This window comes from Neophocaena asiaeorientalis, unplaced genomic scaffold (assembly GCF_003031525.2).
Source record: "Neophocaena asiaeorientalis asiaeorientalis breed wild unplaced genomic scaffold, Neophocaena_asiaeorientalis_V1.1 scaffold436, whole genome shotgun sequence".
NCBI lineage: Eukaryota > Metazoa > Chordata > Mammalia > Artiodactyla > Phocoenidae > Neophocaena > Neophocaena asiaeorientalis.
Window position 1 is genome coordinate 313,858 of NW_020172473.1, and position 18,851 is coordinate 332,708.

Sequence of the window (18,851 nt, forward strand, 5' to 3'; positions counted from 1 at the left end):
TTTTAATTTTGGGAGAACATGGTAACAGTTTTGTCTAATTCTATAGAAGTAATCAGCCTCTAAGACAGATGAAAAGACTTGATTCTCACCACAAAATTTACAAACCTATAACTCTAGCCAATGAAGAAAGAAATTTATCTTATGGAAAAATTTCTAATAACTGGTTTAAAATTTATTTTAAAAGGCTAACACAAAATTATTTTAGTTTCCAAGTTTAAAGGATTTGTTTTCTGTTATTTCCAAGACTCATTTTTAAAGAAATTTTTGTCTCTGATTTTCTTGTACGCATACCACCATGAGTGATTCATGGGATTGGGGAGCAAATAGATTTAATGGGACAGAATCCTACAAGGCAACAAGAAACTCCTTGGGTATTTCCTGCGACATGCGTCTACTACTCTCAAGAAGAATTTCAGCTCGTTAACTTTTATTCTGTAAACTTACTGGGCAGATAGAGGAAACAAGACCATAGAAAGTCAAGCAAGAGGCAAATGGTAAGATAACCAATAGAAACACACTTTTGCAAAATTTTGCACATTAACCAGAGAGGAAGGTGGTATACCATTGGTTTGTTTTCTAAAAAAGACCATGGTTTAGAGCTCCTCTCTCCAATATGGCAGCCACGAGCCAGATGTGGCTAACTGAATCTTAATTCGTTAGTTAAAATGAAAACTCCTTTTCCTCAGTCACACTAGTCACATTTCAAGTGTGTGCTACCCATGTGGCTAGTGGCCACTGTTTGGATGGTACAGATATGGAACATGTCATCGGAGAAAGTGCGACTGGACAGTGCTGGTTTGGAGGATGGGCAAAGGAGATGGACAGGGTAGAAAGAGTGACCTGAGTTACTACAGCAGATCAGAAAGTGGGCACAGTCACCTTGCTATCTTTGAGTAAGGATTTCTTTTACAGCATGAAAAAATTCAAATGACTATCCTAAAGTTTTAGTTTATTTTTCTTTTAACTAAAATGAGTAAGGTGTTGATCATGCCAGAAGGTGTTAAGTGCCTTACACATTATCGCCTTATTTAATCTTCATCACAGAGGACGAGGTAGGCAATATTATAATGCCATCTTACAGATACTAAGGGACGCTTAGAGAGAGCATGTGACCCACCCAAGATCACACTGTTAACGTCTGGATTGCAAGCATGCTTCATCCCTCCAAAGCCAGGGCTCTTGGCCAGCCAGCAGGGAACTGCATTTGAGACAGAGGCACAGAAAATGCGCTCCAGATACCACTATAGACACTGCTGCACAACAGGGGCCAAGGCCAGGTGGGTGGCTTGTTCTTAGTGAGAGTTTTTTCTCCCCTTGGCCTAATGCTTCCTTGATATTGAGCAGGAAGCAGGAATGGTATCACTTTCTAATCCCATTCTTGTCCCTAGCCCCCACCCATCCGCTCTGAGCTTTCCAAGTCCAGCCACTTCTTTTCCTAGGTGTCCCATGACAGCTTTTGAGGATGCCCTGGACCAGTTCAACCAGAATGGAGTGGTCACCAAACAGTGTATCTGATGTCCCAATATTCCTCCACACATTGATATCCTAAATCAATGAGATCTCTTAAATATCCTGTTAACCCATGACTTCAACGTCCCAACAAAATGCTTAGAAAATGACAGCTTATCACTTATTATATAATAATGACTTTTTTAAAGCTCTTTGAAGTTGCCCGAATGGTTGACATCCAGACAACTTAGGTGGAAGGTGCACGTGACCACACTTTCTGAGGACCTTGCAGGATAGCACCTGCCACAGAGGCCAAGAAGGAGCGAGCGTGGATGAGAGCCTACCTCCGAGGCGAGCCATCGTCATGGGGCTGGATGATGACCACCTTCACAGTCACCGAGGTCCGGAGAAGGTCGATCATCTGCTCGTGCGTCAGCGTGGCCACGGCCACCTTGCAGATCTCCACGAGGCGGCTCCCCTGACGAAGGCCGGCCTTCCACGCAAAACCGAAAGGTTCCACGTCTGCGACGATTCCTTCGAAGTTCACGTGGAAGCCCAGCTGGCCCAGCCCGTTCCTCCTCAGGGTCATTTCCACAGTCTCGCAGCCCCTGGTCACGATCTAAGGGGGAAGGGGACCGTGAGGGGTGGCGCTGCAGGGGGCACACATCCCAGGGACAAGATGACAAGACAAGGACACGGTTCAATCCAGACTTTACCGTAATTACCCCTGGCATCAGGCGCCATGAAAATAACAAAAGTAAAACGAAGGTTTCATTCTTCAAAGGCAAACCAGGTACAGGTGTCCTGCTTTTTCCTAGAAGCCACTGACACACAGCCTGTGAGATTAAGACGGGCTCTGATAACTCCCCCCTCTCCTTTCTACGTCACCTGACTCGGCTCTTAAGCATATAAATTCCATTGTTCCAGATGGACTGAAGCAACTGAAAACATGTGAAGCCTTTCACACATCAAGCAATAAAACCTATTAGACAATTTTTTTTTTTTTGGCCGTATGGTGTGGCTTGTGGAATCTTACTTTCCCAACCAGGGATGGAACCCGGGCCCCTGCCAGGGAGAGCACCGAGTCCTAACCACTGGAGAGCCAGGGAATTCCCTATTAGACAATTTTATTCAACTTAAAAAAATGGCCCAATGGTGCAGCAGCTATGGAAAGCAGCATGGCAGTTCCTCAAAAAATTAAAATGGAATTACCATGAGACTCAGCAATTCTACTTCTGGGTATATACCCAACAGAATTTAAAGCAGGGTCTCAACGAGGTACACCCAGGTATTTGTACACCCACATTCTTAGCAGCGTTATTTACAATAGTCAAAAGGTGGAAGTAACTCAAGTGTCCATGGACGGTTGAATGGATATGCAAAGTGTGCCATATACAAACAGTGGAGAAAAAAATGGCCCAAAGCCCTTCCAAGCTAACAGTTAGCGCCCTGCCCACAGGATGGGCAGCAGCAGGAAGTCAGACTGTCAGGAAAACCTTAAGTGCTCTCTGTGCACCAGGCCTGCGGACATCCTGTTCTAGCCCCTAGGATCCCTCTCCTGGGGACAGCCTGCCCTTGCCTGCCCTTGCTTGCTTGGGTGGTAAGGACCATTCAGATCAAATGTGGCCAGTCAGCTGGCCTCCTCGGTGTCTGTAGATAAGCATCCCACTCAGTGAACTAAAGCACCAATAATTAGTTAATGCCACCCTCAAAAGTGCTTAATGAGAATAGCCCACATGCACTGAAAGAAAAACGTGGGCTCATTGAGGATATCATTTGATGACCACGACATCACTTACTTGTGGGCAGCTGGAAGCTGGGAGGTATCATACCCGTATCCCCCAAAGCACAGAGTTTCAGTTTTAATAAATGCTTCATTCCCATGAAACACGCTCTGAATACACAGATTCCTATTTAATAAGACCTATGACTGTAAGTACAGCTGCGGGACCGGGGCTGGTTCATGGCTATCACCGGTGTGGCGGACGTTACCGTGGTTATTACCGCCACGGCGCCCACCCTGCTAATCTGACAGTTTGGGGCTTAGGAAAATGGGGAAAGGGATTGCTGGTCTCAGTGGTGAAGTTTTGAAAGACTGAAGTTTCCAAAGTTACGAACTGAACTAATTTAAAATTGCTGAAAAGGCACTTTTGTAATATATACAACCTGAATAAATGTGTCCTTCACTTCTTTTTCAGCTTTGTTTCAACTAAGCTCTCTGACCAAAAGACTACATCTGACATGTGCCCAGCCTTCTCTCCAATATGGATGCAATTTTCAGCTGAAATTTAACATCCATATATCAGATTGAAGAGTGAAAGGTTTTTCCGAGTCCTACCTGTTCTGTCTCTTCCTCTTATTTCTTCCAACCACCTGCCACGTCCCCTACTTTTTGCAACTTCTTTCTCACTTCTGTTCCTTACTTCTTAACATTTGCAAAGGCTGAAGGATCAAGCTCTCCATTTATTTGGAGTTCCTCACATAATTACTTGGCCTCAATGATCACACGGTGGCCTCCTATCCACGTACCCGCGACTGGCTACATAATCTGTGGAGTCTGGTGCAAAACAGAAATGCAGGCCCTTTAGTCAAAAATTATTGAGAATTTCCAGATGGCAACAGGAGAGCATTCAACCAAGCCTGGGCTCTGCTGAGAGTGACCGGCCCTACCTGTCCCTTTAGGTGGGAGCTCTTTTTTTTTTTGCGGTACGCGGGCCTCTCACTGTCGTGGCCTCTCCCGTTGCGGAGCACAGGCTCCGGATGCGCAGGCTCAGCAGCCATGCATGGCATGTGGGATCTTCTCGGACCGGGGCACGAACCCGCGTCCCCTGCGTCGGCAGGCGGACCCCTCAACCACTGCGCCACCAGGGAAGCCCTAGGTGGGAGCTCTTATTCCCCACCTGTGTCTTTACCTGCACAGCAGACACCTTTGATTTCACTTCCCACCACTAGAAAATGCAGAGCTCACCATCTGCCCAGCAGCACCCCTTCCCCATCTCTCCACTACGACAGCTTCATCCTCTTCCTTTCCATTTCTGTTGCTCCTGTCCTGCACCAGCCTTTTGTTCTAACCCCCCGACAGTCTTTGCGTTGGTTTGTTTCCACCATCTCCTGCTACAAGTCATCCGAGATACAGAAAATACTTCCTCAAATATATTCCAGATTATCAGACAGTCACCTTAGCAATATAGTCATTTTTCTAGGAAAATGGTAGAATGGGGTCCACAGAACAGTGAATGTGTCAGAACCTACGGGACGTGCATTTTGGTGGTTGGTGAAGGGGGTGTGTTTATGTTGTATTTTCCGGAGCACAAATTATGATGACTCAGTAGGTCTCCTAAAAAGAAGTATTCGCAGTATTACTAAAAGCACAATGTGTCCTGACACTCACAAGATAACTCAATTCTCCAGGTACGTAAACTGATAACACACTTAATCATCCCTGAATCACATCTCAGCTTGCGCACATACGCCCTCAATACTGTTGAACACACTGAGGCCCTTTCCTGTAAAGAGCGTCTGCAAATAATGACATTATTTCTCCAAGGCCAGCAGACACTGACATGATTGCATTGTCTCATCTACATGGTCTGGACTAATAAAAGGTTTATATTTGGTGGGAGGAAAGGGGGCAGGAAATGGGTATCATTTCTCTTTTTCTCATGATCCATAACTGACTAGATCTTCTCTAATTAATGAAATATACATCCCCTTGGGGGAAGATTCACACATGAAAAATTCTTTCGTCAAAGCACATTTTGTTCTTATATTTCATTTATTCTTAAAATTCTATTGTATATACTCAAACTAAAATCTGTATCTTCCTTTGTTAAAATATGAAGTAAAAATACAGCTGTTAAATACCATGGGCATCATGGTTTTGTACTGAAAATAACAATCTTTTTTATGACTTTTTTCTTCAAGTCTTTCTAACTTAACGGGTAATTCTATAAAACCTCTGTAAGAGACTGGCTGCAGGATTAACAACATACTTAATCTGGCAGACTAAACAAAACTACCTGTTGTGTAAGTACGCAGAGGTGAAACAGCGAAGAGGGCTTACTCTGACCATCAGTATGGTCAATGGTGATTCTGTGCCTATTAATTTCCCCCTGGGAAGGTACTGTTGTGCCAGTCTCTACAAACAGACATAATATCTAGTAAATTCTTGTCCTTCCTTGAAACACTATGAAAATATATCCCGATGTTCCCTTTGGAAAGTTGGCTTCACTTTTCCTTTCCAATCAATTTGTAATGGGTGTTTCGCCACCATTCATGGATTCAGCAACAGCGCTAAAGGACACAGCATTGAAAATCAAACCCTATAACACAACACTGTTAATCAACTATACTCCAATATAAAATAAAAATTTAAAAATTAAAAAAAAAATTAAATCAAACTCTACCCCTAAGAAATAGTAACTCACTTCCTAGGTGATGTAATTGGGGAGGAAGTTCCACAGCAGAAGCTACTACGAATCTGGGATTGCAGAGCTAAGGATGGTGGATAAACAGAAACCTGTACTTACCCCCAATCGCTGGACAATTTCCCTGACGTCTTCGGCACAGTTGTCCACCGAGGACAGAAGGATGCATTCTCCTCGTTCGTAAAACACTTTGATACTCACTAACCCAGATGTCCACCCAATGACATCCCTGCAGGAACAGTTAAAGACCACGTTCTTGGAATCCTTCTCGATCAGCATTATGAACTCGTTGGAAATCCCAAGGAGACACTCAATGTCCGATGACTGGCCGAAGTCCCGCGCCACAACGTGCCACGTGATCGCGCCGACGCTGAAGAGGTGGGCGTCCTTCCTGGGCTTTACTTTCTCCTTCTTCTTGGCACCCAGGGTAATGAAGCTGAATTTCGCAGACGTATCCACGGTGGCGGTTGTGACGAAGTTCTCCGCCAGGTCCTTCAAGTACTCCTGCCTCGTCCGAGTGGCCATCGCTCGAAACTTCTCTGATTTGTGGGCTGCGTTTTCTGCATTGATTACTTTCGCTAAAAGGAAGTCCCGGAATACTGCTGACTTTGGGAAAGTTACGCCTTTGGGAATTGGTGGACCAAATGGTGGCACATCTTTTGATCTAGAAACTCCAACACTGAGGGAGGAAAAGAAGAAACAAGATGAATTGTGAGGCCGTAATAGTTAGCTTCAGAAATGTGACATACACCCACACTTCCGACTGAAGCCAGCTACTTTGTAGCCTCTTGGTATGCTCATTTCTGGGTATCAAGTTTTTCTTTGTTTTTAGCAAAACTTTTCAAACTTCGTAGTTGAGGGGGTGTTAGGGGCTGAGTAGTGTCCCTCCAAAATTTGTATGCTGAAGTCCAAAACCCCAGTAACTGGGAATGTGGCTGTGTTTGGAGATCAGGTCTTTAAAGAGATGATTAAGTCACAATGAGGCCATTAGGGTGGGCCTTAATCCAGTCTAACAGGTGTCCTTACAGAAGGAAACCTGGACACACAGGAAGATACCAAGGATGCACACACACAGGGGAGAGACCATGTGAGGACACCGCAGTTAATCTGTAGGCCAAGGAGAGAGGCCTCAGGAAAAACCAAACCTGCCAACCCCTTGATCTTGGACTTCCAGCCTCCGGAACTGTGAGAAGTAAGTGTCTGTTGTTTAAACCACCGGGTCTGTGGTCCTGGTCACGGCTGTGCAAGCTGACTAAGGTAGGGATGAGGGATCTGTAGCCAGGCTGGTGCTCTGTGGCTGGTCACCACTGAGAGGCAGTGACACTTTCAACAGCAGTGCGGTTAGCCCAGCCGGCTATTCGCGATCTCACTGCTATTGGACACAATGATCATGCCTACAGGGCCCAAAGTTTTGAATGTCACTTTTTTTAAGGAAATGCTCACTTGATCACGTTTTGAAAATCTAAATGAAGATTTTATAGGAGCAAAGTTTTAAGAGATTCCAGAGACTGAAAAGATCAAATGTATAGTGACGGCAATAACCATCTTAATATGGCAAAACCAATAATGCTCTCCCCTGTATCGGACAGAAGCTTTCGTTGTCTCAAATCCTTTTTGAAATAAGAGTGAATTAATGAATGAGCAGGTGGAGGACTGGAGTGAGTGAATGAATGAACCCCACAGCACGCCCCAGTTACTGAGCAGCTACTGCAGACCAAGAATGGGAACCAACCCCACATCTGCCCAGGCTGGTATTTTCTGTGTTGGGATAAACAAAGGAAGCAACCTACGTTTCATCTTCTTCATGGTAGAAAATCCTGAAAGAGGTGATTAAGGAATGAAAACATTAGGTGTGAATTCCTTTTCTGGAAGGTGGCTGGTTAGACTCCAAATAGGTCACAGTCCCCAGGGATCTCTCCCCTTCGCTGTAACCTGCACACCCTTCAGCGGCGTTCATCATTTTCGGGGAAAGAGCTATACGATGGAAGAGGGTCTGGGCGGGGCCTTAGCTGGTGTGAAAGGGGAGGGAAGGACTGCTTCCCTTTGGGACAGAAGACCAAACTCACTCACATGCATGGTAGTAAAGGCGCTGAACCAGAGAGGGAGGTGGGGGGACTTGACTCATGTCCTCAAGGAAGGTCCTAGGAACATCGTGGAGGTTTCAAATGGCCGAGGGGCTGACACCATATATGACCCGTCTTCCCCTCACTACCATCCTTAGGAAGAACCTTCTAGACTGAGTAGGAATTAACTTGTCCTCAGGCGTTATTTCGTAGAGAGCTGTCCCAAAGCTACATGTCTGGACTGTGGGTAGTGTAGCCACACCTGTTGCTTCCCCACCAGAACGATCAACCAGCTCAAGTGGCCTCTCAGTGCACTGGACCCTGCCCTCCCGACACTGGCCATAATCAACTCATGTGATCACCTCTCCTAAACATGGTTTTCTCTTCCAGTGATGAGCACAGGTTCCTGGAAGTATTTTACCCATGGAACGCTGAGGAGGTCAAATCCCATTTAACACCTTACAGGATTACTTTTTGCACTTAGCTCTGTGGATCTCAAGCTACTCTCTGTGGATGCACTTAAGCCGAAGCATCTGGGCGAACTCTTTATATCTAAATGTGTTCCAAGACGGCTCTCACTGTGGAGCTCCAGAGTGGGCAGAGAAAGACATCTGTTAACAGGGCGATTCTTCTTGTCCCAAATTATTAAACCAAATGTCTAACTGGACACCTCCACTACAGTGTATGGTGCAGTGTGGCTAGATAAACCACTATCCTATGTATCTCAGATCAAAGTGGTACCAAAAAAGAAGCAGAATCCAGGCACAGCTGTTACTATGATCACTATTACTACTATTACTAGTCCATGATCACCATGACAGCCTGAGAATGGGGATCAATTAGAAACCCCTGGTTACAAAAGCCTATATAGTCCGTAATGCTTTCAAGCAGAGTTAAGATGGAATATTCTTTTGCCACACTGGGATAATTCCCAGTGGGTGGAAACAAGAGTATGTTTTAGAATTTCTTATTTTACCCAAATAACTTGATAGCATTTACTGATGGTTTAGACATAAGACCCCTCCACTGAGGGCAACAGTACAAAGAAGAGCCTTCCTTCATGTGCCAGTTAAAGGGTTTTAGGAAAGCAACGTGGGGTACAGCAGATTCCAGGATCCGGTGCTCCTTATAGGAGTCCAGCTCCACCACTTTCTGAGGGACTCTGAGTTACTTAATCCCTCAGTGCCTCGTCTGTAAAACAGGGGTTAAAACAGTGCCATCCTCAAAAGCACGCTATGAGGATTAAACAAAGTAATGCATGCTAAGCTATTATTAACTCAACTGTTAGCATCACTACAATTGCCACAAATAATTATCGTTTTCATCATCGATTTAACATTGTCATCTAATGCTTGTAAGAAGGGGATACATAGTAAGTTTTCTAAAATGGAAGTCATCGTTTTATATAGATACTACTTCCCTTTTAAGTGACAGTTAGCTACTAAGCCTCCAGACAGCGAGAAGTTTACTCATTCAGTTATTAAAGGATGCATTTTGCAAAGAGTTTATCTTGAAAAGCACACAAACACATAAATCCCTCAGAGTTAGCTCTACAATGGCTACAACCACTGAAGTGAAAGAATCTCGCATAAAGAAACAGGTAATCAGTTAAGTTTGCTTTTTAATAATTTTAGACTAAAATTACATAACATGGAGCTTTGTGGATGTTGCCCCATTATTTCTTTCTAGGTTCAACTGGCCCCAGCATCACCGAGAGAGAGCCCTGCTGTATCCAGGGGGCACGCCTCGGACTTCTCTGGAAGGTGGGAGCCTGCTCTTTCACACTCCAGACGCGTGCCCTGGTTAGCAGCACGCTTTTATCAGAGGAGGGCATCTCGCCCCAGCAGTCTGCCTGGACCACGCCTCTGAGCTACGTGGTACTACAGGTCGTGATCCGCCAGAACTCACTGCCACTCAGCGCCTGTGCAAAGCTCACGGGACGAACGATGCACGGGGGTCACAGGAGTGTGTGCGGCCAACCCAGGCTTCTATAAAACGCGCCCATGATTCAGATGGAGCAACCTAGAAAACAGCAGACCTGGACTATATTTTATCATTTCCTTGGAAATTATTTTAATGAATTTATTTTGTATCTGGTATGTTTTGAGGAAATCATAGGAAACAGACCTATGAGGTGTTTCTGGAAAACCTGGGCACTGACAGAGTAAACACATCTTCATAAAAATGTCATGGAATCGATTTGACTAGTTTTCCAGAAGATTACAATTGATTCTTCGAAGGACACTCATGAGGTGGTAAGTGTGATCATTATGAATGTTTATGAGGCACTTCCAAAACCTAGAGGCACTCCACTGCTTTACATTTGAATCTCATTCGTAAATGATAATTTAGTGATGGCAACGTGGTATCTGCAAAGGCAATGACCCCATCTTTGAACCATTTGTACAAGCTGGTTTCTACCACAGGAAACATAATGCCAGCCACTTTGTTGATAGGTAAGATCTATATCAAAAGCATCCCTCCCCGGTCATTTAATTAAACACAGAAAACCTAAAAGAGATAAAAATAAAGAGGTATTATTTATCCTTAAGATTCTTTGTGCTAATCAACCACCTCATGATAGAAGCATAAACTAAAGATAGAAAGTAATTAAAAATACTTGATTTGACCTAAGAATAGCAGCCTCTACAATAACACCAAATACAATAAAGCCCGAGGCTTATGTTTCCAATCCATTAGGAAGGCTCATTTAAGATTACTCTGCGTCATTACCATTCATCAGGGGAGATCCCAGAAGAATAAGCCGACTGAGCATGTTTGCACCAACGTCACCGGTTTTAAGCGTATCGTTTATACAGACTAGATGTCCTTTTTTTTCAAATATCACTTTTTTTTTTTTTTTCAATAAAAAGTCGTTCTGAGCATTCAGGCCAGGGGTCTTGAACTGAGGTGCATACAAGCATCACCACGGGGGAAAACCATGCCGATGGGGAGAGCGTGGGGTGGGGATGCAAGCTGGCGACACCAAGCACACAGGCCAGTCTCCTTGCCCCTAGGAGGGCACGGCTGCAGTTCACAGGCCCCTCTGCCCCCTCACACGTACCCAGGCCTGGGCCCCATCCAGGTCCGGGAGGCTGCTCAACCGGTAACCACTGCTTTAAGATGAGCGCCAGGAACTCTAACAGGTGTTTTGCATAATTCCTGCCATTCATTCCTCATAACTACACATTGAAGTGGGTACTATTATCCCCAGTTTTCAGAAAAGGAAATGAAGGCTCCAAAACATAAGCTAACTCGTTACAAAGCGCCATGAGGGGGCAGGAGAGCTGGATTCTCACTCAGGTCAGAGACCGGCTCTTTTACTGACACCCCACAAGGCAGGAGCCTTCGGGGACAGCTGTTTCCTAAGGAAGAGCATGGGTACAGGAAGGGCAGACCTCGTCAGTCTCGGGACTCCGAGGCACCTGGATGGCCTTTTGAAATCACCAAAGCGAGTGTCAAACCCCTATCTCGACACACCACCACACCACCGTGTGTGTGTGTGTTTCCAAGCTCTTAGACGGGAAGAAACATTTTACCACCAGAATGCGCTCCTTTCAGGGAAGCACTGAAATGGCCAGATCCTCCACTTCTGAGGCTGCTATCAATCAAGCGATGGTCTGGCAGGGACTGGAGGAAGTCTTTAACATTGAGGAAAGGTGAAACCTAGGACTGTGAACTGCTAGGAATTTCACTGTTTCAAAATGGGAAGAAGGCAATAATTTCTTACAGAAAGTACCTGAGTGTAAGACTTCTCTGGTGGCGCAGTGGTTAAGAATCCGCCTGCCATTGCTGGGGATACGGGTTCGATCCCTGGTCCGGGAAGATCCCACATGCCGCAGAACAACTAAGCCCGTGCGCCGCAACTACTGAGCCTGTGCTCTAGAGCCCGCGAGCCACAACTACTGAGCCCATGAGCCACAACTACTGAAGCCCGCGTGCCGAGAGCCCATGCTCCACAACAAGAGAAGCCACCGCAATGAGAAGCCCGCGCACAGCAAAGAAGAGTAGCCCCCGCTTGCCGCAACTAGAGAAAGCCCGTGCGCAGCAACCAAGACCCAACGCAGCCAAAAATAAAATGAAAGAAAAGAAAGAAAAGAAAAGAAAGAAAGAAAGAAAGTGCCTGAGTGAAGACTGTGGGAAATACAACTAGAAAAAAAAAAGGATAATTATGGGCATAGAAATGCTAATTGGAAAACTAATTGGAAGACATTTTGGGGAATGAGGTCCTGTTGGAACAACCCTGGGAGCATGAAACGCCAGGGACTCACCTGTAACACACATTTTCAGTGCACGGATTATGCACTTTGACTATGACAAAGACATGTTGAAAGTGGGACCGGATGCTTTTTGGAGTAAAAGGAAGTGCTCCAGGCTCTTGGAAAACAATGGTCACGATGTCATTTCCTATGTGCCTTTTCCTCAGGAGCTGCAGTCAGGAAAGTGAACACACACACACACAGAGTTACAGACACGGTTTTCTGTAAAGACAAGATACGTAAATGTATACAATTCACTCAGCATTCAATTTCAAGGAGTTTTTTAGAAAAGCAGAGTCATCCTTCGGAAGCTAAGGCTCCTTGACATGGCTGCGTCCAAAGACCTATGGAAAGAAAAGCCTCAATATTTAAGTTCATCTTTTGCTTTGAAAGGCAACTGGTGTTCTCTCTCCTTTTCATCTTTATCACTTTTTGCCCTGAAATGACAGCACATTAGAGCTAAAATCGCTTTAAGGAATCTTGTAGATTAAGCTCTTCGACTTAAAAGGAGGAGACGGCAGAGCGTCCAGGGGAAGGTACGGTGGCTGAAAGTCCTGCACGAGGGTGTCAGGGGCTTACATGACACGTGCATTTCTGCAACAAAAATACAGAAGACTGTTATTTTGGCGGCTGATATATTCAAGCTAATTAACTGAAATCTAGCCTTTTCAATGTATTTCAGGAACAGAGAATTCCACCAGATTAACAGTTGGAAAATCCAATAAATTACAAATGCATCAGGAGAGAAGGAACCCCAGGTCAGTAACACCTGAACCCCTTTACTTGCGATGTTCCTTCTGCCGAGAATGCCCCCTTCACCCCAGGTCTCTCCTAGACCACTCAGGTCTCTGCTGAGCTACCAACACACTGGAAAGAACGTCCTTGGAGGGACTGCACAGGCCCTGCACCCATACCCCAGGCCCATGGCGACCACATTAGCTGTCGTGTCCTGTTCTAAGTCTTGGTTTACTTCTCCTGCGTCAGGTCATAATCATGACGAGGGCAGGAGCTGTATCTCGTTGACTTTTGGTTTCCCAGTTTCTAATGGGCTGCCCAGGACACAGCAGACACCCACACACACACTGGCTAAGTGAAATAACAAGCGTTACAAACACACAATCACAGCCACGTAACACCGCGCAAGAAGATTGTGACCAACTCTGAATACACACCAACAAATCCATACACTCCGTAAGCTTACGCACCTAAAGCCATCAGGATCTGTGCTCCCAGAGTCTGGGACCCTCAGTTTTCACAGAGACAGTAATCCTTACATGAGTTGGTGATGTCACTGCAGGAACGGGGTAATCTCGGGTAGTAAATCTCTCTTTACGAGCAATAACAGAGGCAACAAGCTCGCGCTTAAATTTATTTGGCACTTACGGAACATACTTCACTGTAAAGAGCATTAATTTCAACTTTTAAAAACCTTTTAAACCCAGATACAAAAAGGATTTCATTGTCAGGCCCCTGACTTGTGATCTAGCACGATAAAAGGCCTGGAAAAGTGGGAACGAAATGTCCTTTCTTCCAGAGTTCCCTACTATGGGCCAGTTAAGTCGCTGACTCATATGGTGGAAAACTGCTATTTAAATCCCGATGGTTAAAGTTATAAACACACAAAAGTCGTTTTACTGCCTGAGTGAAGTTTTGAAAGCTATACTAATATCCATTAATGAGCCAGCTGTCGTCTTAAAAATGTTCGCTAGATATTTAAGTAAAAGGTGACATTTTAAGATGCACGTAAAAAAATCAGTAGCAAACTAGTCATATATTCACTGTGCTACTATTTACCCATCCTAGAGTGGACACAGATGTTAACCACAGTAAACGTTTCATGAAAAGAAAAGAAAACAAGGCAAGCACACGTATCTAAAACAAGCATCACGGGACTTCCCCGGCGGTCCAGTGGTTACGACTCCTCGCTTCCACTACGGGGTGGGGGGCGGGGTTTGATCCCTGGTCGGGGAACTAAGATCCGGCAAGCCGCACAGCACGGTCAGAAACATAAATAAAAAAATAAAACAAGCATCATGACAAGCTGAAAACTGTACGAGGCTAAGATGTATTCTTCCCTCGTTTCCGCGATAACTGAAATACATGACTCACATGTACTGTAACAGGACAACAAAATTCAGGAACAAATGAAAAATGGAAAGAAAAGCTGAACTACCTAACAGTGTGTTCAATGTATCTGCTGAGTACGAACACAGTGGCCTACACTGTACTTTCCTCTGTATCCTTGAAACGTGGGAACTCTCGAACTCCTTGAAACACGGGAATTCTCAGACTGACGAGAAGATAGATGGAGCTTGCGGGGGCCAAGGCCACGTATGGAATTCTAGGCCCCTCCTTCCTCAGTGACTGGGGCGTCCGCTGGCCACCCTCCTGGGTTAATAACCTCAGAGGGCAGCCCAGCCTCATTAGTCAGTGAAACGCGGACAGCTACTCCTACCCATTTCTCTTGCTCCTGAAGGAAGACCATGGGTCCAGTTCTACACTTCACCACAGGGACATTTAAAGCGCAAGTGAAAGGAAACTTTCAGGCTAGTTACCTCGACGACGTGCCAACCCACCTTTGCCCCTTTCTAAGCACATTCTTTTGCTTTGTAAAATGGGCTAGAAATAGTTTTAAAATTCTAGTTAATTTAACCACGATCACAAAATGCACTTTGTAGAAAAAGTGCGGGAGAGGGCGGGGAACAAGGAGATTCATTAAGCAGAGGAAAATAGGACTTCCCTGGTGGCGCAGTGGTTGAGAGTCCGCCTGCCGGTGCGGGGGACAAAAAAAAAAAAAGAGGAAAATAAAATCGCAAGCTCTCTGTAGAGAATAAACAAAGAAAAATGAACACCTGGGCCATCAATAGGATATCTGAATCTTTTCAGAGACTAAAGAAATACAGCATCTGGCAGGTTCACGGAAACATTCATTGTCAGACAGTAAACAACCTAAGTAATTCTTGGGCTTCTTATATAAAGGTTAGGGTTCTCTTCAGCAGTTAGTTATGTCTTGTTCTAACTCGTCAATGAAATTCTGTAGAAGTCGACTCCGGAAATGGAAGGGGAAAGGGCACGGCAGCCCATAAACCAGGTCGGCCCAGCAAGACAGTAAGGCAAGTTCCTGGTCACCAAGACGCTGCCGGTGCTATTTCGGGGATTGAGGAACGACGTCTTCCAGGCCTTTCCAGACGTGAGAAGCTCGTAACACTTCTTCAGTGCCAAGAGGGCCAACTCAAGAGTCTTCAACCGCGAGAGTGAGTTAATAAATATTGTATTAGATTTACAGAGTCAATTCTGCTAACTTCCCGACACTTGATTCAAGCTGTGAGCCAGGAATAAGCTCTTGGTATGACAAGGAAAGTGAAACTGTGATTCTTCACCCAATTCCCTGACAAAAAACGTACAGATGCTACAGAAATAGCAAGCTGTGGGTTTATCTTCAATTCCTTAAACACACTTCAGGGTTTCACAGGTCCAGTTTTAACTTCATGCAAGAACTGAAAGCAAGTGGAAACAACCAACCTCCAGGCAGCTGCATATGCAAATAGGTTAAAGTCTTTGTTAAATTCTTTTTTTAAAAAACCTGGGAAGTTAAAAAAAAAAAAAAAAAAAGCATGTTGCACCTAATTCTGGAGGAGAGGGGGAAAGAGGCTGCACCGTAACAAGGAGATGTGACGCGGCTGGGATGTCGTTCAGAAGTCGTCTCTCAGGGTCAGCGATGAGAAAGCTTAATTTGAAACTGGAGAAGGCGGATCTCCAGACAGAGTTTCTTGTCTTGAGAAGCAAACATGTGAAAATGAGCAAGATTTCAAAGAGAAAACCGCATCGTTTAATGATTACGAGTTCTGAAATTCAAAGAGATGAGTCCAGAAGTGAGGAACAAAATCAAATGTATCCCGTTTTGAAAAAACTATCATCAATTCTGGATCTCAGTCCTTGGGGGTACGGTCGGAAAGCCCCAGCAGTAGGAGCAGGGCTGACAAAGACTGGTCTGTCCTGATCCTTCCCGGATTCCGACCCCGTCACCCCCCTCCCCTTCTGGACAGCCACCCTATCCCGCAACACGCCCACCTGTCTCTGCAGCAGGCACCTTGCGTTTGCCAACCCTTGCTTAGAAAGTGTCTCCCCTTTACACGGTGTGCTAGCTTCTCCTCCTTCAGAGACCGTCCTAACTATGCACACTTGCACACAGAACATACACAAACACACATGCATGCACACAACACAGCCCCCTCATATTCTCTGTACTCAAAAGAGCATGTACCAGTGGCCAGAATTTTGCTCTCATTTTTAAGAGGCATCTATAAAGTTTCCTGTATAAAGACACAGAAAAAGTGAACATAGAATAGTAGTCTGACCAGCAAGAAAGAGGCGGAAAACCTACACACATTACCACATAAATACAAAAGATCTTGCCTCCTTTGCTTCCACAAAAAAGTGACCTCTAATTAACCACTGTGATCTCAGATCAGTAAGAAGAGTTCAAATTTAATTACCGTTTCAAGGATGCATTGCTGATTTACCATTCTATATAACCAATATAAAAATACTATATAAAATATTTTACCAATGGCAAGAGTAAAGGCACAAACCAGCTAAGCAAGACTGAATATTTTGGAAACGGAGGAACAGAAATAAACCAAGAATGCGGATTGTCAATGATTTAATAACAAAGTGAAGATAAGAAAAGATTATGACGATACAAATGTTTCTCTTCTGAAACTGGGCAATACCAGCCCTTCTGCAAAGCAATAATTCTTATTATCTGGTATAAGTATACATTCTTCTTTCTGGCCTGGGAATAAAGCTAATCATGAAAAGCTGGATATGGCTTTGATGCTTCCCAAATATTCCAGATTACTATTTATAGGTGAACCCAAGAGCAGTCAGGACCTGGCTGTAGAGAGAGCACTTAATGAGATAGATTCCTCCAATATTTAAATGGCTCCTCGGCTGTACCAATTAGGGACTTACAGAAGTATGTACACAAACCTTTTAAGGCAGGGGCTGACCATCTGTCTAAATTATATGGAGAAGGGGTTCCAGCCTAGCCTAACAAGCTCTGTCCCTATTTCCTCTGTAGATATCAAGCCCATCCCTAGGCTAAGACCAGGATTCTTCAGATGGAATCTCAGAAACCCAGGGGTTTTGTCTTTTTCCTTAGGGACCTCCATGGAGCTCGGAAACCCCTTCCAAGCAGGGCAGCTCTAACATTACACATGCATTCACACACACACACAAAAGTTTACTGTGTGCCAGGAACCATGCTACCTTCATCTGTTTATATACTTAGTTTGTCTCTGCCAAAGTGAAGTCCCACTGATAACATCCCATGATGGCTTAACTACGATCTGTCTATAGGACAAGCAGGAGGGAAGCAGCCAGGGGAGACAGCCCTGGGAAAAGTGGACTGACTGACTGCCAAGGAGACCCAGAGAGAGACCTGGGGGATTTGACTGAAAAGGGAAAACACTCCAAGAACGGGCTTCCTTATCTGGCTACGTTTTCTTTGTAAGAGTCCAGACATTCCAAAGACTGAACTCTCTTGTAACTGTCATGGACTCTGAAGATTTTAATACATCTTGGAATCAGCTTTCAGCTTGATTTATTACAAGAGCAAACACAAGAAATTGTATCTGATGTGGATGCATCTAGAACAGTGAAATAGTCACAAATACCACGGGGCTAATAAGGCCGAAGTCAGAGGCCCAATTCACGTACAGACCAGTTAACTTTGCTAAGCTGTGTGGCCTCAAACTGCAGTCATGAACCCGGATGGTCACTTCAGACACTTATGCCCTTGGTATTACCATCATCTGTGGGCACGGGTGGGGTGGGTGCGAGAGACGGCAAAGTAGCACCACCCGCAACAGATTTGGAAAGTCCGTGTTCCAAGACTGCACGGTGCCATCACTGATCTATGACCAGAATATTCTGGTCGTGATTAGCAAAGTATTAAATGTCAAAGTAAAAATGATTTTCTGAAATTATTGATAAATTAGTCCCTCCCTTTCTTAACTATTCAGGCCTTAGCTTTTCATGATAGGTCTTCAGCACTGGGAACAGGAAGATAAAATGCAAATTAAGTCATCTAAAATACTTGTCCTCTCTATCTCATAAGTTATAAATTATAATAACACCTAAAACTTATTGAGCACACTCTGTGCCAGCACTATTTTGAGTGCTTTATACATATTAACTCACCTAATTCTAACTACCATCTAAGAAACGTTCATTCATTCATTCAACAAATGTTAACTGACTGCTCTCCACGTTCTGGGCAGTGGTTCTGTGTGCATACAACACTCCGTGAAGAAAGAGGTTAACAGTCTCTACCTTCAGGGATAAAGGAAAATAAAGCACAGACAATTGTGCCCAAGGTCACAAAGCTAAGTAGCTGGGATTCATATCCAGGAAGGTTCTAGAATTCTTGCTCTTAAGAACTACATTTTTCTGCTGAAGCTTTTTGCCAACCTAGAAGGAGGAAGCCTCAAAGAAGGCCCTAGAATCACAGAATTCTAACACTAAGAGGGAGATGCTATGCATCATCTTGTCCAAATACGCTCAGGTGTGCCACTCCTCCCTGCTTCCAAACCCTCGGAAGGTATCTCAAAAATACAGCATTCTTCCCGCCTGAGCCTCGGTGTAGAGCT

General features: G+C 44.6%; 1 protein-coding gene across 4 annotated transcripts in view; it reads right to left on the reverse strand.

Moving 5' to 3' along the window:
- Positions 1–18,851, reverse strand: part of SIPA1L2 (signal induced proliferation associated 1 like 2) — a 109,260-nt gene that overhangs the window by 53,470 nt on the left and 36,939 nt on the right. For all 4 annotated transcript variants that reach the window (XM_024738165.1, XM_024738164.1, XM_024738163.1 and 1 more), the window contains exons 6-8: positions 12,211–12,368; positions 5,979–6,555; positions 1,794–2,068 (exon numbers count right to left, since the gene is read on the reverse strand). In XM_024738165.1, the coding sequence (XP_024593933.1) occupies positions 1,794–2,068; positions 5,979–6,555; positions 12,211–12,368 (1,010 nt within the window). The remainder of the gene's footprint in view (positions 1–1,793; positions 2,069–5,978; positions 6,556–12,210; positions 12,369–18,851) is intronic.